Here is a 27,829-nt window from a genome sequence, read left to right as displayed (position 1 = left end):
TTGAGATCAAGTTCTGATAGCATCGTGGAGGCATATTCCAAACTGCAGTGGTTAAGTTTTAAGTGGGAAGTAAAGAAGTGGAGAGAGCAGGTACAAACAGCTCTTTCAAGAAGTTTGGCACTGAACTGGAGGAAAGAAAGCCATCATTGGAATGGGAATTAATGTCTAAGGGTGACTGACATGATTTATTTAGTATAGAATCTTAAACCTACTTAAGTGTTGATGTGAAAGTATTAGGGGAAATGGAGATGCTCTAAATGCGATAGGAGAGAGAGGCATAATAGATTCGGGTCTCAGGAAATACAAAGAAGTTTGCGGAGCAGACTTCCTTGGGAGAAGATAGTAATATCCAGAGCAGAGATGGTAGAGAGATTAGCCATAAATAATAGAAGGTAACGTTTCTCCATTTTACTGCTGGGAAGAAGGAAAGAATGGGTAAAAACAAAATGGGGTTTTGGTGTTCCAAAGATGACATGCATTTTTCCTGTGAAGTGAGAAAGGTCATCTGCTCAGTGGCAGAAGAGAAGAGGTTTTAAAAGGGTTGATAAGTGTGAGAAGTCAACAGGGTTTGAAAAAAGGTGCTTTATTATGAAAGGAAACATTGCAGAATTGCTCCACAAAAAATCTTGGTGATGGAATCCAGTCTGAAGTTAGGTTATGGTAAATTTTCTCATAGGAAATCATTTAATAATGAGGGTTTACTATAGTTAGTATTATTTTTCAGTCACCCATTATAGATAGATAGACAGACAGACAGACAGAATGGATGGAAATGTATAGATATAAAATAACTTTCGTGGTAATAGTGGTTTTCTCCTTGTGTCTAGTCACTGTAAAACCAAAATTTTAACTAAAGTTTTCTGCAAGTTAAATTTGTTTATTGTTTATTATGTTTTAAAAAGAATACCTTTAAAAAATGACTTGTTTTTTATAAACAATGCATATTCACTGTAAAAAGTTTAAGCAAGACAAAACTGATAGAGAAGATGATTGTAAAATTGCTTAATAGCTCACTGCCCAGGAATTATTTTCGTTAATATTTGATCAGGGTTTTTAAAACTGAGAAACAATTTTATATAAATGTGATCATCAGTGGATGTGCTATTTTAAATGGAATACTAAATTTTATTTTATTGAGTTTGAAAGAAAGAAAAATAACTGGAGCAATACAGAAGAAATTACTGAACTTCAGGTAGATTTTTGTTTTTCTACAAAAATTATGTTTTTTTAATGATCCTGCTAGAGTTAAGAAAAAGGTTGGAGAAAATACATTTTAATTACATGTTTCATATTTATATGGCATTTATTGAAACATTTTCTTTCCCTCCCAAAAGAACACAATTCTACTTTTTCTCTGACTCTGTCACCCGTAGTTTCTGTTGCCTATCAAACATCCGAGCATTGCAGTGCTCTCTCTACATGATGCCATCCAGACCCATAACTTGAAACACATCTGATAACTCCTAATTTTGTATCTCCAGTCATGCCCTTCCTGCCTATATCTAGTCCATCTCTAAAATATATTCCCAGTACAAACACTTCTCATCTGCTCTACAACTATATTTTTATATCAAGTTACCACTTACCTGGTCATTTCTCATCTGTACCACTACAACGATGTCCTAACTTAGTCTTTCTGCCATCATTCTTGTCCCTTCCTTCGAGTTTGTTCTTTTTAAAGTAACCAAAGCGGCTTCTTTAATTCATAAATCTCATTACTCTACTGCCTCTTTATTTAAAATTCTCCAATCAATGGCTTCCCATTACAGCTAGAACAAAATCCAAACTCCCATGGCTTACAAATGTATGTGAACTGCCTTCCTTCTCCAACTTAAACTCTATTTACCATCCTCTGCTGTGGTTCACACACACTGACCATATTTCTCTTTCTGAAATACTTCAAGATTATTCCCATTTTAGGATTTTTATACTTACTTCTTAGAATGCTCTTCCCTCAGATCTTCACATTACTGCCCTATTCTGGCCATTCTGGTCTCAGCTCCGATGTCATCTCCTCAGAGAGGCTCCCTGACTAACTCAGCTTAAGTATTACATAGCAATGCCCCATCCTCCCCACCCCGCCGAGCACACATAAGCTCTGTCACATTACCGTATCTTATACAGAATAGTACCAAAAAAGTTCTTAACATCCCACCACAAAAATGACCGTAGTTAATATTATCAGACATTTCTTGATTTTATAAAAATACTTGATCTCACATTTTTCACTAAATTTATTTAAACAGGAAGCTGTCTCTAAGTGAAAAATTAGTATCACTTGCCAAAATTAAAGATAATAAAAATAAATACAATGAAAACGATATTTATTAAAGTTATTATTTTTAGCCTTTGGAAGCTCTGAGGCTGAGGCCTGCTCTGTTGATAAAAGAGAAATATATAAATATTAGACATTAAAGACCAATGGTATCGAACTGAAACTTTCTTTGACAGAGTTGGGAGGGCTGAAAGAGGGCTGAAATGGAAATAGTTTTCTCACCATGCAATTCGGTATAATAGAGTGTAGTCTTCAAGATGACTACATCTCCTCTATCAATGCATTGTTTTCCCCAAAGGGATTTGTGATGATAGTTATAATCATTATAATCATTATTTTAGTTAATGTGAAGTTGAAATAAATAACTTTGGCCATGGACTAGGGTAAACATGTTCTGGTGAACTAGTAAGAATTAGGCGGGGGGAAAAGCCTGTGAACTCACCAAGTTTATTTTAAACTATTCTGAAGAATTGCGTAACTTGAAATAGTATTACTCAAAATTAATGTTGGAGTATATTACCACGGAATTTCTTCTAAATTACTAATTCCTACAACTTAAAAAAAAAAAGTATATGCCCCAGTTACTGAAAGAGTTCCGTATGTTGGGTTCTCTGCTTAGAACTTTATGTATATTATCTGATTTAATCATAGCCATTCTCTGAGAGGTAGAAACATCTTCATTTTAAAGATGTGAAAATGAGATCCTTAGAGGTTCAGTGATTTGTCTAAGATTTTTATGACCAGTAAACCTGTCTGATTTCAAAGCCCTTATTCTTAACCACTAAATATTGTACTAAAAAAGATAAGATGTAAAGGAATGCTGTAATGTAAGTGTATGGTGAAGTCTGTTGACTCAAGAACATGTCTTTGGAAAGTGATCTGTAATTTTTTAGTTCTAAGAAATGTGAAATTGCCCAAATGGCCACCTCATTTTCTGTAAACTTAATTTCACTTCTGTTTCAAGTCTCATTTCATAAGGCTATTCAGTTTTAAAGGATAATTTTACTGTTTACTTAATTTTTATCTTAATTTTGGCAATATTTATTATCAAAGATAAATTTAGATTCTTCTCCCGGTATCTTACCACTCATACAAATAAATGTAATAATAATACTAACTTTCAGGCATAGGAGCAACAATATAATTCAGAGTGTATAGGGTCTGTGGTTTGAGTTTTTGTTCTTATAGTAGGGGGATTGGGTTGGGGATGATCCCATCATAACCCCTTCCCTAGCCTAATCCTTGGCCAACTCCAGGCAAGGTGCAATCTAGAGAATAATTTGAAGATAATAAGATAGACCGGTGATTTCCCACCTTTATTCTAGGTTTTCTAGTTGGATTAGTTCAGATTATCAGAGAGCTTTATTTTCTTTGCGCCTCCAGAAGAGTTGTGATTACCAGTTTTCTGTTATCCACTTGGTTAAAATTGAGGGTTGTAGTTAAGAAATTGCCATTTAAAACCTGCTAATGCATTTACTGTAGGGTGTTGTTGAGGAAATCACTATAGTAGCTACTCATTGGCCCCTACATAAAGACAACTATATAGGATATTTTTTCATTCTGGGTGTCAGAAAAAGTTATTTATGTAACTGCATCGACCGTGTTTCCTTTGTTGCTTCGACTGCCAAGAAGCTAACTTTTATTTTTATTTTCCTGTTTTATTGTGCCATTTGTGTAAGATGCTTCAAATCATAACAAGAAATACACAATATTGTGCTTCCAGGGAGACTTCTTTCGTAGTTTTAAAATAAGCAAAAAATTTACCTGTATCACTCTGTCTCATATTAGTAAGCTATAATATACCTTCCCATTGCTATATAATACAATATCAGTTTGTATGCCAATACTCATAAGTATTATTTTAAATACTTATATTTTAATTTCAATAATATACTTACATTTTATTATTATTATTACTGAATAATTCCACACTGAGATACAAACAGCTTAATTATCTTTAATTGTGGGAAATGATATTAGAAAACTCTGTGACCTTTAATGAGAATATCTTGGCCTTCAGTGTGTAAGAATGTGCTAAAGTCACTGTTTTATCCTATCAAACTCAATCAAACTGTCTTTCATGATTCCTGTGGTACCTCTATCTAAAATAATTGATGCTTAATGTTTGAAAACTTCTCATTTTGGGAATATAAACTAATTGGTAATTTTAATTAAATTAATTAAAAATTAATTGGTTTACAAACGTGTTTATAGTTTGTGGGTATATCATTGTTTTCTGTTGATAATATTTCTTAATATTTGTTCATTTTTGTGATACTGTTTTTTATGTGGTAATTTGAGTAAATCCCAGTTGAATTATGTTGCCACATTATGTCTTCAAAAGGGCATAAAGTCAGTACACATGCTTCAGTAATATCTGGTTGTTTTACCCTTATGTTTCCAGTTGGCAATTTGAAATTATGGCTTCAACTGCACTTTAAATATGTGATAATAGCATGTGTTTCTAATAAGGGCCAGCACCATTTTGTTCAGATAGTGTGAATAGTTGTCACTCATATATGACAAATGCACCTTCATCTGCTTCTTTGATAGCCCCCTAAAAACCATACCCTCAAATCAGGCCGATGAAATTAGCTGCTGTGTAAATTGTGTGTCTGAGTGGTTCATTATCTAATCACCGTCAGAACCACAGTGATAAAGTAGCTTGAAGCAGGGAAGAGGTCTGCCAGATGATTTCACCCCCTCCCCCAAATCCGGTTTCCCTTGGAAACCCTAATAGTGCAGTTTAGAACTTCAGGCTCTCATGCCTGGAATTCAGTGTCTTAATATACCAAACCTGAAAATACCAATAGTTCTGGAGCATAATTTTCTTTCTGTAAAGATCATAATTTTATTTATTTCAGTCAGTTTTTGAAATGTTGAGGCTCTTGAATTACTGTTCTGTTTCTAGTGCCCTAAATATTATTAAATAGAAAAAAAAACTATCCTACTTGCAAGAAGGCAGAATAATTTGTGTAATTGTTAACCTTATAGGAATCTTTACTCATTCTAATAATGACCTTCTGTACTATTCGTTTATTGAATTGCTTCCTTTTAATTCATTTTAGGTGCTTTTGAAGATGATGATATCACGCATGTTGAAGGAAGTGTAGATCCTATTCGAGATATAGAAATAATACACGAAGAGCTTCAGCTTAAAGATGAGGAAATGATTGGGCCCATTATAGATAAACTAGAAAAAGTGGCTGTGAGAGGAGGAGATAAAAAACTAAAACCTGAATATGTAAGTAAAATATTACAGCTTCTTCAGATACTTCAGTTCATTTTTTTTTTTATTAAATTTTCTAAGTAAAGCACATCAAATATCTAATATTGTTATGGAATTTTAGAATTCAAGGATCATTTCTGCTAAAAATTGTTGAGAAACTTCATTTTTTGTTGGCAACAAAGCATGAAGATAGGCTATTTAAGGTATTCTTAAGAAGCCATATTTAGCAGTAATATTGAGTGCTTGTATGGTTACTATATGTATATCTTCAAGTTTTAGTGTTAGGGAAATGTGATTTTATGATGAAAAAAATTACTGGATTTAGAGAAATGACGGAATGTATGAGTTTTGTGGATTTGTAGAAGTAATTTGTACAAGGAATTGTCTTCCGTAGGGGTTGAGTAAATGAACACACTATTAAAGTAGACAGATAAGTTTAATCTTTTACGAAGTGAAAACATGCCATTGTATTTAATATTCAAATGTGTTTTCTATTACATTGTAGTGAATAATTATTAGTAAATTTATAATGTTTCAAATCAGTTTTGAAGCTTTTAGTTTAAGTACCACGTTTTCCTGAAAATAAGACCGGGTCTTATATTAAGTTTTGCTCCAAAAGACGCATTAGGGCTTATGTTCATGGGATGTCTCCTGAAAAATCATGCTAGGGCTTATTTTCTGGTTAGGGCTTATTTTCAGGGAAACACGGTATGATCAAATTGTCTTTTGCATTAAACATACAATGACTTAATTATATATTTTCTCATTTATTAACTTCTTCCATAAACTGCTCTTGCTCTTTTTGCTTTTTTGTCAAAGGAAGTATTTTTTTTAACTTTTCATGTATTTTTAATACATGTGTTTATTTTTACTTTTTTCATTTAAGTTTGGAAAGCTCACAGTGGATTAGGGATCTCTACACTATTAAGGAAGAAATCAACTACAGAATTAACCCCTAAACTTAAGCGCACTATTAATACGTTATGGTCGGAAGTGCCTGGTCTGGGACCACGGAGACCTGTGTGGTGCAGCTGATTTCCCTGATTGTCTGGAAGTAGGAAGCCCATGTCATTTTACTCCTCTTAACATCACGGTTATTTCAGTTATTTCCTATTCAAATTATAATTGTAGCTTTGCATTGGAGAGTTTTGAAGTTTCTGACTGAACTTGGGAAAGGAATATGGTAGGAAAGGTGAAGCTGGAAGAGATGCACACATGGGAAGTCATAGGCTTTAGGAGCAAGTCCATCTTCACTAACCTGAAAAATTGTATAGCTAAGGTAATTTGTAAACAAAGATTAAGAAGAAACTCTTTATGAGTTTTCTCAAGACTGTCATTTTGAGTTGCAAAGCCATTTCGAGTCACATATGAGACTCGGCCTTTTAATCTAAACTTGGATTTAGGTCTTCAGTTGGGGTTTTCCAGAAGCAAGGAGTGGAGTGCAGGCAGTTTCCCTGGGAGCTATCTCAGGAAGCGCACATCAGGGAGCAGGGAAGGGAAGGAAACCAAAACAAAGTATATAAATGAGCAGGCAGGTGAAAACCCTGAGCTACTGGGCCTCAGTCCAGCTGGGGACCTCTGGAAGACAGTGTAGAAAGTGTCTTGTAGTTTTTCCACTGGAAGGGTGAGGAAGCTGAGGTAATTATCAAGTAATTTTGATCAGTCATTGGTTATGGGCTGCTCCTAGGAGTGTTAACTCCCTGGCGCCTGATGTCTGTGTAGGCCAAGCATAGTGCTGAGGCGGAGTTCTAGATGCTGACAGTAAGAAGCCATCGGCGTCGGCTGGTCCTGTGAGGGCAAAGGGGATATGGGCAGGCACTGACACTCTGCCACACGTCTGACAGGCATTTAAATTTTTTGTCCTAGTCATTCTGTTTGTTTTAGGTTGTTCTTTATGATCACAAGATTAATTTGGTGGTGTTTTATATTTTTCCTTGCTTCGATTTATCTTTAGTTTTCCCAATATGAGAGGGTACCGTATGATTATGATATCACCTAGTTCTTTTAGGGGAGTTTCTGAAAAGCAAATGTTTCCTTATATTCTGTGACATTTGGTCTAAAAAGATAAAATGTGATTGGCTTCTTGTTTTCAGTATTTGTTTGTAATCTTGGTTAACAGAATCAGGGATTTTAATTGGACATAGAGTCTAGGCTATAAAAGATAGCTACTTGAAAATTATAAGAAAAATAGGTAGATCATTTTATTCACTAGGCAGTTACCTCATTATTCCTTAATATTCATTCAAGTGTGTCTTTATTTTCTAGATAATCTTTTAGAAATTCGACATTCAAGCCTCTCCTTCTATGAAGTTTACATTTTCTAAATTTGGATGTCATTTGTATATTAATGTGAATATGCTGGAAAAACTTGGATTAGATATAATCTAGCATAAAACATGAACCAACTTTTAAATGCTAAATCAGAATATTTTCTAAGTGTAGGGTTGATAAATTCTGACATAAAGATACCTTTTATAGAGGGTCTTGCTGTCTGTGATAAAATTGAGGCACTAAAGAAGGCAAGAGTGGGAGAAACATTTCCTATTGGTATTAACTAGCCAAGTGTATTAATTTCCTAGGGCTGCCATAACAAGTCCCACAAACTGGATGGCTTAAAACAATAGAAATGTATTCTTTCACAGTTCCAGATGCTAGACGTCTGATACAGGTGTGGGCAGGGCTATGCTCCCTCTGAAGTCTCTAGAGGAGAAGCCTTTCTTGGTTCTTTAGCTTCTGGTAGCCCCAGGTGTTCTGTGGTTGTGGCACTGAAAATCCAGTCTCTGGCTCCATCATCATATGGCCATCTTCCCTCTGTGTCTCCGTCCAAATTTCCCTCTTCTAAGGACACCATCATAATTGGATTAAGGGCCCACCCTACTCCAGTATGGTTTCATTTTAGCTATTTCCCAAATAAAGTCACACTTTGGGTACCAGGGGTTAGGGCTTCAATATCTCTTTTTGGAGGACACAGTTCAAGCCATACCAGTAACACCAAGGCATCAAGAGCAATGTTGATAATAAACCTATTTAAGTGTGTATACACATTCCGTATGGAAAGACAAAATCTGGAAAATGAAGGTAGAAGGCTTTAAGGAACAATTTATTTTGTATTGCTCAATTATTTGGAAATCATCATACTTAAAACATTCATAGAATTAAGTTACGTAATCAAACAACTAAAGAAAGGCAACCAGAAGTAATTAATGAGTCTTTTTTTACTGTCAATAACTGAATTAAATTATTGATGTCCCCCAAAACATGTAGCTATTAGCAGATTTCTTCTCATTATTCTTATGGCAGCCTTTAAAGTTGATTTTTCCATAACTTTAAAAAAATCATTTAAAATATTTGAATATGGGGGTGGCCAATTAGCCAGTTGGTTAGAACATGGTGCTAATAACACCAAGCTTGCCAGTTTGATCCCCGCATGGGTCACTATGAGCTGCGCCCTCCTTAAAAAGAATAAAAATAAATAAATTAAAATACTTGAATATGTAATAGATATGTTTTTCACTAAAAGTCAAAAGATCCAAAAGAGTATACTACAAAAATGTAGTTCTCTCTCCCACTCTGTCTCCTCATTTACCCTTTTCTTTAGGTTCTTATATATCCTTCCAGAACTATTCTTACATGACTTAGAGATCAAGTACTAAACGTACTTGGTGAGGATAAACTGTATTTATTCATCTTCCCCTCCCTTCCCCCCATGTTCCCTCTGTCCTCAGAGTCTCTAACTTAGTTAATGGAACCAAATTGTTTGAACTGAAAACCAGTATCTTTGACTCCTCTCTCTACCATTTATATCCTGTACCATTTATTTGATCTTCTGATTTTTCCCTGTATCTCTTCCTCCCCCATTTTCATGACTTACTTAGTTTGGGCATCATTTATGCTTAATTTATTTTTGCACTTTAACTGATTTCTTTAACATTATTGCTCTTTTCCACAAATATAAAATACAGATCTAATTATGTTATTTCCTTGATTAAAATACTTCATCATCTTCCTATAAGATACTGCCAACATAAAGTCCATGGCTCACAGATTTCTCTGTGATTTGGCCTTGCCTGACCTGTATTTTGTCAACTCTCCTGACCATGAACTAAACATTTTGGTTTCACGTGGGTTCGTTTACTAGAACTCTCCCTTTTTGCTGCACCTCCGTCCCAGTTTCTTAATCATCCTTTAAGACGTAGCCTAAAGCAGCAGTTTCCTACTCTTTAAAAAAATGTTTTTATTATGGCAGACTATACATAACAAAGTTTATCACTGTAACCATTTTAAGTGTACAGTTTAGTGGCATTAATTACATTCACAGTGTTGTGCAACCACCACCACTATCCATTTCCAAACTGAAACTCTATCCTTTAAATGACAACTCCCCATGTCCTCCTCCTCCCGGTCCCTGGTCATCGTTCTCTTTTCTGCATTCTTTGTCTATGAATTTGCCTATTCTAGGAACCTAATACAAGTGGAATCATACAGTTTTTGTCTTTGTATCTGGCTTGTTTTCATTTAGCATAATGTTTTCAAGGTTCATCCATGTTGTAGTGTGTATCAGAATTTCATTCCTTTTTAAAGCTGAATAATGTATGTATATACCACTTTTTGTGGACATTTGGGTTGTGTTTACATTTTGGCTATTGTGAATAATACTGTTATGAACATTGTCGTACAAGCATGTTGTGGTTAGAACACTTGAAGAAATCTCTATTGAAAATAGTCTAGAAGGAAATATTAAGTGATAATCGTGGGAGGAAGAGTTATGAATGCTTCCACCTTAAATGTTTTTCTGCTTCGATTTTATTGCTTTTATAAAAGAAACTTATGGAAATGAACCCCAAAGTTAGAAATATTTATTAAATATAGCAGACCATTTTGAAGTGCCTGAACCAGAAATTTAGTTCATTATTTGAGTCTATATTACACACAATACCCCAAACTTAGCAAAAGGGTTATACAATTTTCAAAATCAAAGTGGCAAGTTGCTTATTTGACGTGGCAGTGCCAATGTGGGAGTCAAACTGTGGCAGGTAGGACTACTTCATGGGTCCTAGAGAAATGATTCTCATTCTGATTATTCTCAACATACATGAGCGGTTTTGACAGTAATGCTCTCAGGCCAGTGGGAAGGATTGAGATAAAGTGTCCTCTTTTTCTTGAACTCGGATGAAAAGAATGAGAGTGTAAATTAGGATTGACCAGGATTAATATAATGGTCATCTTAACACTGCAGAAGACATTTTACTTTCTTAGTTTATAATCATTATTTTGAGCAAGTCATTGTTCTTCTTTTAAGGATTTAGGGGGAAATATTTCACTTCTTATTTAATAGTATACATTGTGTGAACAAATAGGTATGATCTACTATAGGTGAAAACCCTGAGTTATTGAATCTCAGAAGTTTCATTGTATTCTTTAATTGGGGTCTTTGAGTTGTAAGGAATAGAGACTCAGCTTAGGCCATTTCAAGAAATGGATTTTTATTTTTAAAATTCAAGGCTAGAAGAGAAATGAAAATCCAAAAATATTCAAGAGCACACAGTGTGGTATTGCGAGACCTTTAGGAGTTAGACTGTAAGTCATCCCAGGAGCTGAGCAGAGGGCTGTGCTGCTGGGAATAATGCACGTCTTCTTAGGTGGCGCTCTGTGTGCACGGAACTCGGGGTTCTTCAGATGAGCTTCCCTAGAAGTCGACTTACTTTGTTTTCCGCTGCCACTGGACATCATCTCCTGTTTTCTATATTGCTTTTATTCCTGATTTCTGCTGCTTCGTAATTTCTGCTTACCACAAATAGCTTTTATTTATCATGTCATGTAACTTACTCCATCTTGTGTTCTTTCAGTGTATGCTTTCAGTTTATGGCTCCAATAATGTTATCTTGGTATTTCCTAATTTTGATTCCTGAGATCGAGCATCTAATTGTCTAAGGTTATTCCCATTTAGGCAGAGGTTTTTTGGGTTTCTTCCTTCTTCTTTCTTCATGAGATGACTTCACAGGACAAGGGCCCACCAGCTCTGGTAAGGAGACTGTGTTCTGGGTAGGACCATCTCCTCAGTGGAACTCAGTGAACTGCATCAGACTCCTTTAGGAGGGTCCTGGGAGCAAAGCACCATGAGGACAGCAGTTAGGACGTGCAAAACTGTTTTAGACTTCCAGAGGAACTTAAAAGAATGTATTGTGTTTGAGGCAAGGGTCCTGAGCATTAGACTCATTTGAGGCCAGACTACTTTAGACCCAATCCACTTACATCCACCCTAAAGAAAATGCACTCATCTAAGAACTGACATTAGGGTGCATATGCTATAGGCCTAGTTTCCTGGATATTCCCACCTGCCCGCTTTCTCCTTGCCTATAGCCAACAAAACACAGGTGGACAAAATTAAAAATAGGACATTAAGGGGTGGCTGGATGGCTCAGTTGGTTGGCGTGTGAGCTCTGAATATCAGGGTTGCCGGTTCGATTCCCACATAGGCCAGTGCGCTGCGCCCTCCACAACTAGATTGAAGACCACGAGCTGCTGCTGAGCTTCCAGAGGGGTGGACGGATGGCTCAGTTGGTTAGAGCACGAGCTCTGAAAAACAAGGTTGCCGGTTCAAATTCCCACATGGGATGGTGGGCTGTGCCCCCTGCAACTAAGATTGAAAGCAGCAACTGGACTTGGAGCTGAGCTGTACCCTCCACAACTGGATTGAAGGATGACTTGGAACTGATGGTCCCTGGAAAAACACACAGTTCCCTAATAAAATTTATAAAAAAAAATAGGACATTGGTATCCCCATAAACTCACTATTACCAACCTTAAGTGGGCCCTCAGCTATATCCAACTTTGCTATTTGCCCTCCTACTCTGCTGTAGCTGCTTCCCTAGTCCCTCAGATCTCTTATATATGCCCACTCCCTACTTGCATCCATCCTTACCCTCAACAGATGACCTTGCCTCCAACTTCAGAGATCAAAATAAAAGCCATCAGGCAGGAATTCTCTCAGTTTTCCACTAGCCTGATCAAATCTAAAGGCTACTTATTCCCTCCTCTTATCTGTGGCTAGTTATCCCAATTCTTTGGATCTTACCACTTCCTAACTTTTCAGAAACCTAGCACCATTAGTCTTCCCTTCTTTTTCCCTGTTGGTTGCTTTTAGTGACTTTATTGAGATAAATTCACATATCATAAAGTTCACCATTTTAAAGTATTCAATTCAGTGGTTTTTATTGTACTCACAAAGTTGTGTTTTGATCACCAATAATCCATCCTTGCGTGTATATACAACTTGTCCCTTTCAAACTAAATTGTTTTCATCAATTAATTGAAGATGGCTTTTTTAAAAATTAGCAATTATTGGGGTGACAATTGTTAGTAAAGTTACATAGATTTCAGGTGAACAATTCTGTATGACATAATCTATAAATCCCATTGTGTGTTCACCACCCAAAGTCAGTTCTCCTTCCATCACCATATATTTGATGCGCTTTACCTTCATCTACCACCTCCCCCTTTACCCTCTGGTAACCACTAAACTATTGTCTGTGTCTATGAGTTTTTGTTTCTCATTTGTTTGTCTTGTTCTTTTGTTGTTTTTGGTTTATATACCACATATAAGTGAAATCATATGGTTCTCTGCTTTTTCTGTGTGACTTGTTTCGCTTAGCATTATAATCTCAAGATCCATCCATGTTGTCACAAATGGTCGTATTTCATCTTTTCTTCCCGCCGAATAGTATTCCATTGTGTATATATACCACAACTTCTTTATCCATTCATCTATCGAAGGACATTTTGGTTGTTTCCATGTCTTGGCCACTGTAAATAAAGCTGCATTGAACATTGGAGTGCACTTGTTTTTATGGATAAATGTTTTCAGATTTTTGGAGTAGATACCCAGGAGAGGGATTGCTGGGTCATATGGCAATTCTATTCGTAATTTTTTGAGGAACCTCCACACCGCCTTCCATAGCGGCTGCACCAGTCTGCATTCCCACCAACAGTGTCTGAGGGTTCCTTTTTCTCCACAGCCTCTCCAACACTTGTTACTATTTGTCTTATTGATGATAGCCATTCTAACTGGGGTGAGGTGATATCTCATTGTGGTTTTGATTTGCATTTCTCTGATGATTAGTGATGTTGAGCATTTTTTCATATGTCTATTTGAAGATGGATTTTTTTAATATTAAAAATATCAAACTTCTTCCTGAATATACCACACTCCCCATCCTTTCATTACCATATTTTCTCTACCCTTCTTTTTTTTCTTTTTTCTTGTTTTTTTTTTTTTTTTAGGAGGGCGCAACTCACAGTGGCCCATGTGGGGATCGAACTGGCAACCTTGGTATAATTAGCACCATGCTCTAACCAACTGTGCTAACCGGCCACCCCTCTACCCTCCTTAAAAACATCTTGAAAGAATTATTTTGCCACCTCTTAATAACCTATCCAGTCTATCTGGTTACCTGCCCATCATACTCAAACAGATTTTGCCAGGGATATCAGTGACTTTTGCATTGTCAAAATCAGTATAAATTTTCAGTCATCATGATTTGTCAGTCGCATTGGACACTTGAGTCATTGCTTGGACGGTTCTTCCCTTGGATTCAATAACCACATTCTCCCCATTTCCCTCCTACATCTCGAGCAACTTCTCAGTTTCTTTTGCAAACTCATCACCTTTATACTGTTGCATTAAACATTGGCATTGCTTAAAGTTGAGTCTTAGCTTCTCTTCTCTCAGTTCTCTTCCATGTGATGCTCGTATCCATGGCTACAATTAGTATTTAAATACAAATAACTTCCAGATTTGTATCTCTAGCACTTGTATGTCCTCTGAGCTCAAGAATAGTATATTTCATTCCTCACTTGACATCTCACAGATTTCTCAAAGACATCGTAAAGTTAGCACATCTAAAATCAAACTCAAGTGTTCCCTTCCTCAAACCTGATATTTTCCCACTATTTCTTAGCTTAATGAGATGAACCACTATCTTAGATTATGCAAACCAGAAGCCTAGTCATCTTTGATACATTATCTTTCCATCATTTCTCATATCTAGTTCATCACTGAATGCTGGTAATATCTATATATAAGGATATAATGATATGCCTATATTTTCTCGTATATATGCATACACACACAGAGAGAGATAAAGGATAAAGCAAATACAGCAAAATGATAATTAATGAATCTGGGTATAGAGATACTATTTTTGTAACTTTCCTATAAGTTTGAAATTACTTCAAAATAGAAAGTAAAAACAAAAAATAAAAATATGACTTTAATGTATAGAGATACAGTTAAGATACATAATAATCTTAGTATCACAGTAGGTGAAGGGAGCAGTAAGGGAGTAAAAGTGTTACAATCCTCAGATTAAAAGACAAAGTGTTTGGTGGTTTCTCAAATAGTTAAACGTAGAATTACCATATGACCAAATAGTTCCAGGCCTGGATTGATATTTCCAAAAAAATTGAAAGCAGGTACTCAAGTAAATATATGTATATGTATGTTCTTAGCAGCACTATTCACAATAGCCAGAAGGTGAAAACAGCCCAAATGTCTACAGGGATGAATGATAAATTGTGGTACATACATACAATAGAATATTATTCACCCCTAAAAAATAAATGAGGACCGGTACTAGATGTGGATCAACCTTGAAAACATTCTGCAGACACAGAGGTCACATCGTATGATTCCATGTATGTGGAATTATTTAGAATATGTAAATTGATGGATACAGAACTGTAGATTGGTAGTTGGCCAGGAGTTAGAGGGAGGGGAGAATGGGGAGAAATTGCTTATTGAGTGTAGGGTTTTATTATGAAGTGATGGAAATATTTTAGAAGTAGATCGAGGTGGTGATTGCATAACATTGTGAATATACTTCATTATAACCCCTTCTCAGGTTTGACCTTCAAACCAGTAATCTTCTGCCATATCAATTAAATTTCCAATTTGGAATTTTATTTTCCTTCTTTGATTTTGATTTCCTTAAAAATCTTAGTTTGTCAACTTTCCTGACATCATATCTGTTTTTTCTAACCTTACTCTGTACTCTTTATGGCCTCATGCTCTTGTTTCATAGACGCTCTATCTTTTTGCATTCTGCCAAGTATGCCAGATAATTCATTTAGCAGTTTGTGTGTGTGTGATCATTTCCCTCCATATTATTCTCCTTATTCAGTAGCCTTTTTATTAAAATCAGATTTCTGAACTCCCCCCTCCTGTCCTTCCTTGAACATGGTGAAACCCATTCAGACTTATTTACAGGAATCATAAGGACAGTGCCTTCTTCTCCTTAGGAATGGTCAGCTCCTCTGCTGAGATCTGTGCCTCAACCATGACCTGGTCATTGTTCCCACTGGCAACATTATGGCTGACGGGCCAGGAGCACTATGTTAAGTTCTCCATGTTTGCTGTATGAGCCACAGAGCTGAAAACCCAACACCTATTGCAAAAAGTAACCTATTTTAATTCTTCGAGGACATCCGCTTTGTACACACCCACCTACCCACCCAGGCAGAACATTGCTGCCACTTGTCTTAGTTTGCTCCTTTGTTGCCTGATTCTTTTCTGGGAGTTTTAGTCATTGAAGGTGTAAAAAGATTGTAGTCAGGGACCAGTACTCTAGTCTCCATAAACAACAGCATTCATTTAGTAGAGCAACAAATGCTTAATATTCTGATTCAGGCAGATCTGAAATATTAAGTTAGAATATACAGTGGAGGTCTCTTTCGTGAGGGAAAGCCCAGATTTGGAATATTTAAAGGAGATACTCCGTGTTGGAGCAGAAGGAAGCTGTATTAGTGGACTTCCAGCCAGACTATTTTGAGCTAAAGGCCTTGCCTCCGTTCTTCTGGTCTGAGTGCATTGTTGGCTGTGTGTGGTAAAGCCACCCAACCGGCATAGGCCAGCTCATCTGGGTGTCAGCATCAGGTATTAGGGTAGTAGGTTTGGCAAGAGAGAAGTATCAGGCTTGGAGGCTATAATTATTACCGACTAAGAGTGAGTCATCCTGGTAAATTGCCAAGTCTATCCATTTAGCCATCAAATTTTAGGATTACAGGTGGTAGAGAATAAAGTCCTGCCTTCTCCCTCACGCTGTGAGTATAATACCGAGTTTCCCCCAAAATAAGACCTAACCAGAAAATAAGCCCTACCATGAGTTTTCAGGATGACATCCCCTGAACATAAGCCCTTAATGCGTCTTTTGGAGCAAAAATTAATATAAAACCTGGTCTTATTTTTGGGGAAACACAGTATATATACCTTTATTTTTTTCTAATTCTAAAAATGATATATACTGGTTAAAAATAAATAAAAACAGCATTGTAGTTTTTAAAAACAACGCAGAAAGGGAGAGTCTCTGGAATCTACTCTTCTAGAGATTTCTTTTGCTAACAATTTGATGTGGCATCTGTCCAGTTTCATTACTTGAGTACATTTATTTAAATGTATTACATACAGCTTCAAAACCGCAAATGGAATTACATTATACATTCTGTCAAATAATAACAGTTAATATCTATTGAGCATTTACTATGTGCCTGGAACTGTGGCAGTTACTTTACATGTATTTTCACATTTAATTCTCACAATCACTGTATTTTGAATTGGAGTTATTATCTTAATTTTACAGAAACAGACTAAGAGAGGTTAAAGTTACACAAAGTTATATAGCTAGAAAGTGGCAGAGCCAGGACTTGTACCCAAATCTGTTTGATGACAGAATCCATATTCTTAACCTTATTCCATTATTCTGAACCTGCGTTTTTCACTTAGCAATATATTTTGGACATTTTCCCATGCAAATGTATATATAGATATACTTTGTCATAATGGATAAAAACTGTTGTTTATGAATGTTACATAACTTATTAACAAATCTCCAATTAATGGGTATTTAGGTTGTTTATAATCTATATCTCTCTTTTGGTGCTAGTATCTCACTGTTCTAAGTACTGTAGCTTTATGCTTTATTTTAATACATAGTAAAGCAAGTTGCATATTTTTCTCTCTAAACATTCTTTTAGAATAATGATGTTCTCCCACATCCCTGTTATGATTTTTAACTGGAATTGTGTTAGATAAATATTTTGTGGCTAGAGTTTTTATCTTCTCAGTGTTGGTCAGGATAGATGAATTTTGAGTAAAGTCTGGCTGATGCAATTTTTAGGTCAGTGTCTGAACCTCAGGGCTGGGAATCCACGTACCTGGGACATATACTTAACTGGCTGTTATTGGGGCATTTGAGTATTGCCACAGAGTCACTCACTTCCACGATTCTTGCACTTTGGGATCATAAATATCTTATAAGCGTTTGGAAGATATGTGCCATCATCCCTCAAAGGCACATAAATCTAGAACTTTATATACAATTTTGGGGTTAGGAAACCCCTGAAATCCATTTATGGATCATAGATTAATTCCTGCTGTGGGAACTGAAGAATACCAAAATAGAGAAGTCTAGTAATTAGTCTTGGAAATTATAGTAAATAAATAGATTATGTTATTTTGTGCAAAGAAAAATACTAATTTTTATCATACATGGATTGACAATCATATATTGTACCCAAAGAGTAAGAATATTGAATTTCCTTGATGACCTTGAAATGAGAATGAGGACTTTGAATAACAACTTTGGGAATGTTTAGGCTGAAAAAGGAGCAATTAGAAAGTCAGTAAAGAAAACAAATAGGCCAGGGTAATAGGACAGAATATGAATTTTCAAATCACTTAGACCTGAATTTGAATATCAGCTGTGCCACTTTCTAGCTATGGGAATTTAGGCAAGTCACACATCCTCCCGGAGTCTAAATACATTACAGCTGCTATTAACAACAATAATAACTTACATCAAGAAAATAGAGCATTTCTTGGGCGGCCGGTTGACTCAGTTGATTAGAGTACAGTGCTTGTAACACCCAGGTTTCCGGTTCGATTCCCACATGGGCCAGTGAGCTGCGCCCTCCACAACTAGATTGAAAAAAAACAATGACGTGACTTGGAGCTGATGGGTCCTGGAAAAACACAGTGTTCCCCAATATTCCCCAATAAAATTTTTTTAAAAAAGAGAAAGAAAATACAGCATTTCTAAAGTGAAATATGAGATTCTCAGTAAGACTTCAAAGTAGAAGAGCGATATGGCGTATTCAAGTTTGGATTAAGTTTCTTTGCAGTTAAAATGTAGTAGTTCAGCAAAACGTAGTTCTTGTAAAATGTTAAGACTAGAAGCCTGAACTGAGATTTCACTCAAAGCCAGTATTGTTGGTAACCTTCAGAAATTTGAAGAAAAAGACTAATGAAAAATTATTCAGATGTTAAAGACATGTATGTGCTTTAAGGGACTACCCAAGAGAATATATTGCCATTTTGTAGATTATTGGCATTTAATCTCTTCACCAATCATAACAGCAATGGCAACAACTCCCATTTATTGAGAACTTACTCTGTGCCAACAACTGCTCTAGACACTGTCTATGCATTTTCTCTTTTGATCTTCACAACAACCCCCAGGAGGTAGATAGTATTGTCATCTGCGTTTTATCAGTGAAGTAATAGGTCACAGACCTGATGAGTGGTAGACCTAGGATTTATTCCCACACTTAAGTGTTGAGCTGTTACCTCTAGAATTAATATGCTTACATCATAGCCATATAACCAGAAAGTTCAAATGACCAGGAATTTTTGCATAATCTCCATCATGTACAGAATTTATTTTGAAAATGAGGACTTTGCTACAGTTATTAAAACATTCCTCCTCCTACATCTGTATTTCTACACAAAGAAATGCAAAATCCTAAAGTAAGTTTGATACATCAAGCATTAAAGTGTTTTTATTTTGTTTTTATTGTATTCTAATTTATTAAAAGTAGGTTATTAGTATGTATTAGATTATTTTTTCAGTTAACTAAACTCAGTTAACTAGAACCTTTTGTTCTGACTATATTAATATATGATTATACATACCAGCATAAGAAAAAAATCAATATATTAACTATTATATACAAATATGCCCAAATGTTTTCTTTCATCTGATTAGAAAATTTTAAGATAAGGAATATATAACTTTTAATTTTTTGCTAAAATTAAAATTAATTTATACTTTAAGAAAAACAGCACATTGCAACTATACCATATAATGATCATTTATATAAGATAATCTTATCTGAGTACAGTCTGTTTTTTATTTGTCTTAAGTAAAACTGACATCTTTTAGTAGTCTAAGGTATCTTTTCTTGGCTGTTAAATCTTTTGTGGGGATAATTAAGAGAGAACTGGGTACTAAATAAAATATTTTAAATTTTAAGGTATTTTAATTTTCAGCTGTTTAAAAACTTGGTCATAACTTATAGACTTTTCTAAAAAGATTCAAATGTGGCTCTAATGAATATACTTTTTGAGAACTTTAATTATGAGTTAATTCTTTTTAAAATTTGAGTGTTCCTAATTTGTAATATAATATGTTGGTGAGGGAAAAACAAAACACAACAAAAAAAACCTAATGCCAGAAAGCTTTTATGACAAGACTTCTGGGTCTGGAGTGATATCTAGTGAATTGAAAATGAGAGAAATACTGAAATTCCTTCACTAGTGATTACCATTTATTGAGGTCCTTTGGTTTTATAAAAATGTTTATAGGTACAAAAGTATTTTATACTTTTTATATGATTAAAATTTAATTTCCTTTCTTATTTTTGGTTTGGCTTTCTTTTATCTATTTTCTTTCTTTAATTGAAAAAAACTAATGGAACCAAATATAAGATGGTACCACTGTTTTCTTCTTCTTTTGTATAATCTTGTTGCGTGTCTGTACATAAGCTGTTCTGGCCACTCATCATAGTAACCAGCTGGGCCATTTCACCTGCTGGAGCCATTAAAGAGGACTCTCTCCCCCTAGATTAATCCCCTCCGACATTAGTTTTTTGCACTGACAACTGGAGCAGGCATTCAGAATTTGCAGGTGGCCAGTGTGACGCACATAATTGCCTACAATTTTAGGCAATGAATAAAAATGGTCTACATTACTTGTCAAAGGTTGTATATGCAGTGCCAAGTGAGATCTATGGGAAGCCTTTTAGGGTTTAAAGAACAGTTAATAGCAAGGCTGCACAGGGCTTTTTTAATCATAATGCATTTGTAATATAGCACTTTGATCTTCTCCTTGTAGGAAATGGTGTTACATTAGCCACTTTTAAACATTTATGAGTGAAATTCAGTTATAGAAGAGTAAAAGTGATTATTCTTAAGCAGAACATGTTAGATTTCATTAAAAGTTTTTAGCTTGCCCCTTCCTTGTTAAAATCTGTGGGAAGTCCTTGTCCTGGAGCGGTTCAAATCAGGATCTTAGGATATAGGGCTTTTTCCTTATTTTTCCTGTTGGTAACAGCAAGGTTTGGAAGGAAGGTATACAAAATATTGAGGTAATTCATACAAGTGGATATTTATGGAAGAATAACTGATTTATGGTAAAGGAAAATACATTGATGAAAATCCAAGAAACCTATTACTAAAAATTGTGTATTATAATAAATTTCGGAAAATGCATATTTTAAACATCCATAAATTATCTTTAACAACAACAACAAAAACAGATGACTCTCAAATGCACTTCTTTGGGAAGAGCTAAGTTTGACCTTCAGACCCTAGAGCCTTTTATTAACACCTGCCTGTAAGGAGAACCTTGCCACACGCAGCTTTTAGATTCAGAACCACAAAACTGATGAGGAAAGGCTTGAAGGGTTCAGTTTGTGTCACTTGCTGTTTGCCGTTTCCATTTCACAGATGATTAATCTTTCTGTGAAGAAAGGCCAGAGAAACAAAGCACATTGGGCTCTTCCTGCAGTTACTCCTTCTGAATGCACACTAGCTTGCTAACTAAAAGGCCTTTAGATTTCCAGCAGAGAGAGATGTTCTGAAAGTGAATGCAGCTGGTTGGAGGTCACCAGTGCAGGGCTCTTGCCATTGTGTAATGGAGGCTTTGGCAGGTTGGGGGGGGGGGGGGGTGCTGGAGTAGGGACAGGAGAAGTGGGCAGGGAGAAGGTGTTGGCAAAAAATTAATCAGAATAAAAAGGGTTTTGGTCAGTTGATTTATTATTTTGGAGGGTAGATTATCATAATAGGCTCAATTTCATCTATTAGTTATTCTTTTTAAGGAAAAATTATAATTCAGCCTCTCTCTATTATCCCCCTCCCCCTCCGACCTCCCTCCATTTCATAATAGCATGTTTATCTTGCAAGTGGCATCACTAAGTAATGTTGAAATATTACTAACTTTTGTAGTCTTTGGTGTATTTGAATTGTCTTGAAATTTTAAAGACTTTTACTAATTTTGCTAGTATTCCACATTTTATATATTAATATTTTAATGACACGTTTCATTGGTATTTGTTTTTTTATGAGATATTGAAAATAATTATCTGTTTGACATAGTTCCCCTTTTAATTTTAATATTTAGTATCAAATGTTAGGTATTCATCTTGTATTTACTTTTTTTTCAATTGTGTGTAGGACATAATGTGCAAAGTCAAATCCTGGGTTATAGATCAAAAGAAACCTGTTCGCTTCTATCATGACTGGAATGACAAAGAGGTAAGTTATAAATATCATGTATCTATTATTGCCTTTATTTTGATTTCTTAAGGAACAAATTAGAGTTGTCATTATTTTACACTTATTGTTGTATTTACTTAAACTTTAGTTTTGTCAAGATTGCTTATTCCCAGGGTTGTTATTTTCTTCCTTTCCCCCTACCCCTGAGATTTTATAGTAACTAATATTTTAGAAACAAGAATTATGAAAATGAAAATGGCTACTTGTTTAAAGAGTTTACTTTCAAGTCATTTAATGAGTTAATATTTACTCAAATTTTAAAAAAGAATTCTTTCTCTATCTCCCACTTCAGATTGAAGTGTTGAATAAACACTTATTTCTGACTTCAAAACCAATGGTCTACTTGGTTAATCTTTCTGAAAAAGACTACATTAGAAAGAAAAACAAATGGTAAGTTTTTCCTTCCCAGATATACCCAGAAATATATCTGTACACACACACACATTCATATGTACTTACTGCTATATTTTATTTTAATATTTTTCCTCTTATTATTAAAAAGTTTAAAATGCATGAGAATGCTTTGCCTGATGTTTACATTATGAGATGAGTCTCCTAACTGATTTACACTGAAAGAACTTAAGAAAAAAAAAAAAACAAACGGGATTAAATTAGGCAATGTTGAATCATACATATTTACTTATCAAATTTAAATTTAATAGCATTGTTTCCTTTGCAAAATGAGAATAAATGTAATTGAAGCAGTAAATTTTTTTAAACTAGGAATTTCTAGCTGTGTTGGTATTGTATGTGACTTTAAAATATCCACTTGGGATTATAGTTGGGCATAAATTTTAAAATCCAGATTGAATACTTTAAAAAGTTTTTTAAATTAAAAAACTGGGGCAGTGGTGGGGGAGGGAAACCAGGTATCTGTTTCAAATACTTCAAAAATGTACAAAGGTAAAAACTATGCATTCATGTATTATCATTTTTGACATGTAACCAAAATATACAAGTTTTCCTTTCGTTCACTAATAACTTGAAAAAATTACATGTTTGTGTAACATGTGGACATGTATACATTGAACATAGTACTTGGACTTGCCTCACTGTATCGTCAGTATTTTATACTATTAAATCATACAAACAAATCAAAACTATCCAAAGCAAAATATCTGAATTCTCCTAAAATATATTGTCGGTTTTTCCCTGTACTTCATTAAGTACTTAGATGCACATGGTTTCAATTTTCCATTAAAAATTCTCATTTCCATATGATATCAAAGAGTGAGAAGCTTTAAACTGAAAAATAAACATTCATAGACTGGAAGCCAAAACAATAATTAATGTCAGATGGTTAACTCCAATAAATCATTAGAATAAATTCTGTGAAATTACTACAACTAAAAATGCCCTATTGATACTACTATAAGACATTTTCTGTTGCTGATAGCTGAATTTGGCCTCTTTATTGGTAATATTCTAGAAGGCCTATACTTAACATGAAAATTCAGTTCCGCCTGGTCAGTGTCCTCCAATAGATAATTAAATTTAAAATAATCAGTTCTGTCTTGTTTCAAATTCTTATAAATTTGATTAATGTTTTAAAAATTATTAGCTTTGGGAAGGAATTTTAAAATTTATTACTTGACCTCACTTAATAAATCTTCTCATTGTAGTATAAATGGTAAGGTTTCCTGAGGCTTCGTGAAACAATACAGACATCAAAGTTTACATGAAAAGGGATGAGTCAGTTTCCTTGCCCAAAGGGGCTTCTCACACCTGTATTTGGATGATTACAGGTAGAACTCCCTGGCTCTAATTGTATAGTAAATACCATTTCCCAGACCCTAATGGTAGACAGACTGCTTGGGAGACGCCAGTCTGTGATTTAGCTGTCGCCAGACACCCCATGTTTTTTGTGAGACCAGTTGTGATGATGATATGGCTATAGCCAATTGAAAGTAAACTCTTGTCTAAATAGCAAATTTTAATTTATAAAAATGTAGAGGTATGGATGATCCTATTTATAAAACCAAATTTTAGATTTTATGTATAGCTAATGATCTGGTTTAGGTTGTGTGTATGTTTGGGGAGTTGGGGAGGGGGGGGTCATATCTTGTGGAAGTTAGTGTAATTGTAGCTGAAAGATCAAAGACTCGGTAACTGAGTGATGTTCCAGAAGAGAATTTACCACATAGCCATTTTCTGTACAGTTTCTGCCGCCTGCTGTTCCTATTTTCCCTCAAGCTAGCCATTGACTACCCCCTGTGCATCCCTGCTCGTAAAAAATGATTGAGGAAGTATTTGTCATGTATTTATGAGTGGGAAACATTGTGTGATAGAGAATGGCATCTACTGGGGCCAGAAAGATTCCCATTTGCCTTTCATTCAGCCACTCTGCTCCAGCTTTAAATCCTCTGTTTATGCAGCATAGCCTTTGTATTAAAGTGCAGAATAAATTTTTATTATGAAGGATATGAACAGTAGGTTTTCATCATTTATAACACTGCGAGCAGATGTAAACAGTTAAAATACATTTTAACTACTAAATCCTTTTAATTTGTGTTAGCATCTTGTTTGGGGGTAATGTTTATATCTAGGCTCCATTTGCATTAGTTTCTCCTTTAGCAACAGAAAACGGTTTTGTTTTTTAAGGTTATTATGTAATGTTACTGTAGCAAATTAAGACTGATGCGGGAAGCAGTCATAAATATTTTCCTAGGTCTTTTAGATCTAGAAAACTATTTTAAATGGTTGGGAAAGAGGAGGAGGGGTTTGTGATTTTGGCCACAAGAGAAGGACTGAAACTTTTTTTTTTTAGTGGGTCACTATTTCAGAAAAAAATGAACATTTTAATTACTAGTTAAAGTTCACTTTAAATTTAAATGGTAACATTATTTTTCAGTCCTAGAAAAGAGGGAAGCATTTTGAAAGATAAAGTCTAGTGTTTTATTGGGAAGGTGCATTGGCCTTTCGAAAAATGTAAAAACTGGAATGGCTCCAAGCATCTACTCACGGTTTTTAACAATGTTAAATTAGTCATTTCGTTGATTTATGAATAAGACCTAGCACCTGAAGAGAAGCTGACATGGTAGCCACGTTAGTTACAGTTGTGTTATTATCAGATGACACTAACCAAGATGTTGTGAGGGAATTAACAGAAACCTTTTTTTATTATTACAAGTTGCTGTTCTTTGAATGAATAAAACTATACTAAAGTTGTTGTTGTTTTTGTCTCTAGTGGGTGCTAATGATTTTGGGACACTTGAGAATTTCATATTTTAAACATGATCAGTTGTTATGTATAACTAAGATTATACTGTATATGGTATTAATTTTCATTTGAGATCGCCTGCTGGTTCCTGGAGTCAAGCAGGTGCAGGACAGTAGAACTCTCACACCATTGCTTAATTAGGGGTTTAAATTTTAATCTTTGTACTTTTGCCATTCCCTTAGTGGTGCGTTCCATCCAATTATGAAATCAGTAGAACAAACTAATTTCAGATACAGTAGTCCCCCCTTATCCACGGGGATGCTTGAAACTGCGGATAGTAATAGTACCGAACCCTATATGTACTGTTTTTTGCTATATCTATGATAAAGTTTAATTTATACATTAGCCACAGTAAGAGATTAACAACAATAATAATAAAATAGGACAATTATAACAATTACTATAATAAAAGTTATGTGAATGTTGTCTCCCGCACACACAAAATACCTTATTGTACTATACTCACCTTTTTGCCTAAAGGAAGCACTTTACAGCTTCTCTTTGGCATATCTTAATTGGCAGCATCATTACTCTTGTGCTTTGGGGCTATTGTTAAGTAAAATAAGGGTTACTTGAACACAGGCACTGAGATACTGCGACAGCCTGTCTGACAACCAAGCCGGCTGCTAAGTGTATACAGTGTAGATGCGCTAGGACAAAGGCGTGATTCGTGGCCCATGTGTGGCCCAGGCCGGCAGAGTAGGATGACGTGAGATTTCATCACACTACTCAGAATGGTACACAATTTAAAACTTACCAACTGTTTATTTCTGGAATTTACTATTTAATATTTTCTCACCAAGGTTGACCACTGCTAACTGAAACCGCAGAAAGCAAAACCAAGGAAAAGGGGAACTACTGTATTTTGTATGCCTATATAACTTCCAATTATGTTTCATTTTTGTGTTCTCTTGCCCCCATCTTTCTTAAATCTATTCATAAAGGATAATTATATTTTATTGTTTATTATACTATATATCCTTATTCAACTGGAAAAATACAACTAAAATGTAAAACATTTAGGCCGTGTGTGTGTGTGTGTGTGTGTGTGTGTGTGTGTGTAACACACATATTCGCATATGCTCTGGTGGGCTTGTCATTGAACATTATTACCCTTTGGCTAGTATTATATAAGAATCAATTAATCTGAGTGTTGAAATTGATTCAAGATAGGTAGACAAATATTAGCAAAGTCTTTTAAGCTGTTGTATAATCAGGAGCAATGTGTCAGGTTCACTAAATAAATTTTAAATAGAAAAAGGTTTTATTAATTCTTATGCAATAATTCAGTCTTACCTCCCCCACTTTTCTGTTTTTGTTAGTTTTCCACCTAATTCGTACACATTAACTAAAAATATTTTGGCAATACTATACATTGTGTTCCTGGTTAGGGGGGGAATCCAATATTTTCTTGAACTGTGTATAAGAGTTACCGGTACTATATGTCAGCAACTATGTGTGAAGGGGAAATTGTGTTCATTTTCAACATATAGTTATATTTCTATGTAGACATCCATAGACATATGGATACATACATATATCTGTAAATATAAAACTTTCTGTAAAACTATTTTAAGAAGTCAACAATTTCTGACAAGGTTATTCATTGAAACTAGAAATTTAACACAGATATGCTGCTTTAAAAAAATTACATTGATATTCATTTTATTTACTTGAAACAAATAAAATGGAAATGATTAATTTTTTTTAAATAAATTACTCATTTTAGTTCAGGAGGCTTCTCAAGTTGATTTGAAATTAGGTTCAATTTCATATAAAGTTTTCAGGAACATGTCCCATTATATAAAGCAAGATTTACACATGTAAGATTTTTTAAATGTTTCACTTTATCATCCACTAGTTTGGCATAATAAAAGCTCTGGAATATCCATGCACCATTTCTTTGGGATTGTAATTTCTATTTTTTATCACTTGTAGTTCGTAAAGTTTTGGGGGGCTGTTATGTCAATTTCACCTTGAAGTATCTAACATGAAGACTGAGAATACATTATTAATTCTGAGTTGTTCCTATCTACTTGAAATCACACCATAATGTTAGTAGGTTTATTTTAATATGTGAGGAGTTTTTTAGCAGAATTAAATTTTATAAGCTATAATTGGTAATGGTTTTCATAAATTAAATACTTTTTTAGTGGTGATTTCTTTATGAGGACTCGTTCTTGTTTGCTCTTTTGACAGATATAAGAAGGTGATGGGGCAGGTCTGGGGTATTCTGGAAGTCTAAACTGAGCAGTTGCCTTTTTTAAAAATATGGAATTGATTAAATCAGAGAATTCTTATGTAAGATAGTCTTAATTTTTCTGAAGTAAGTTATAAATGAATCTGAAAAGAAATATTTTCTTAAGACCCTTTCTCTGTTTTACTATTTCTTGTTTTCACTACTGGATATTTTTCAATTATTTTCTTTTTAATTTGTATTATGATAAAGCTTTGAAACAGTATCATATGCACTATGAATTAGGATTTCAAATAATTTCT

The 27,829-nt window shown here is 34.8% G+C and overlaps 1 protein-coding gene across 1 annotated transcript in view; it reads left to right on the top strand.

Annotated features, from left to right (window-relative positions):
• Positions 1-27,829, top strand: part of OLA1 (Obg like ATPase 1) — a 143,497-nt gene that overhangs the window by 75,088 nt on the left and 40,580 nt on the right. Inside the window, exons 5-7 of the mRNA XM_019727463.2 lie at positions 5,344-5,519; positions 22,009-22,089; positions 22,403-22,500. Coding sequence (XP_019583022.1) covers positions 5,344-5,519; positions 22,009-22,089; positions 22,403-22,500 — 355 coding nt within the window. The remainder of the gene's footprint in view (positions 1-5,343; positions 5,520-22,008; positions 22,090-22,402; positions 22,501-27,829) is intronic.

The sequence above is a fragment of the Rhinolophus sinicus genome, linkage group LG01 (assembly GCF_036562045.2).
Source record: "Rhinolophus sinicus isolate RSC01 linkage group LG01, ASM3656204v1, whole genome shotgun sequence".
NCBI classification, from domain to species: Eukaryota; Metazoa; Chordata; class Mammalia; order Chiroptera; family Rhinolophidae; genus Rhinolophus; species Rhinolophus sinicus.
This window is presented reverse-complemented; position numbering and strand designations above follow the sequence as displayed.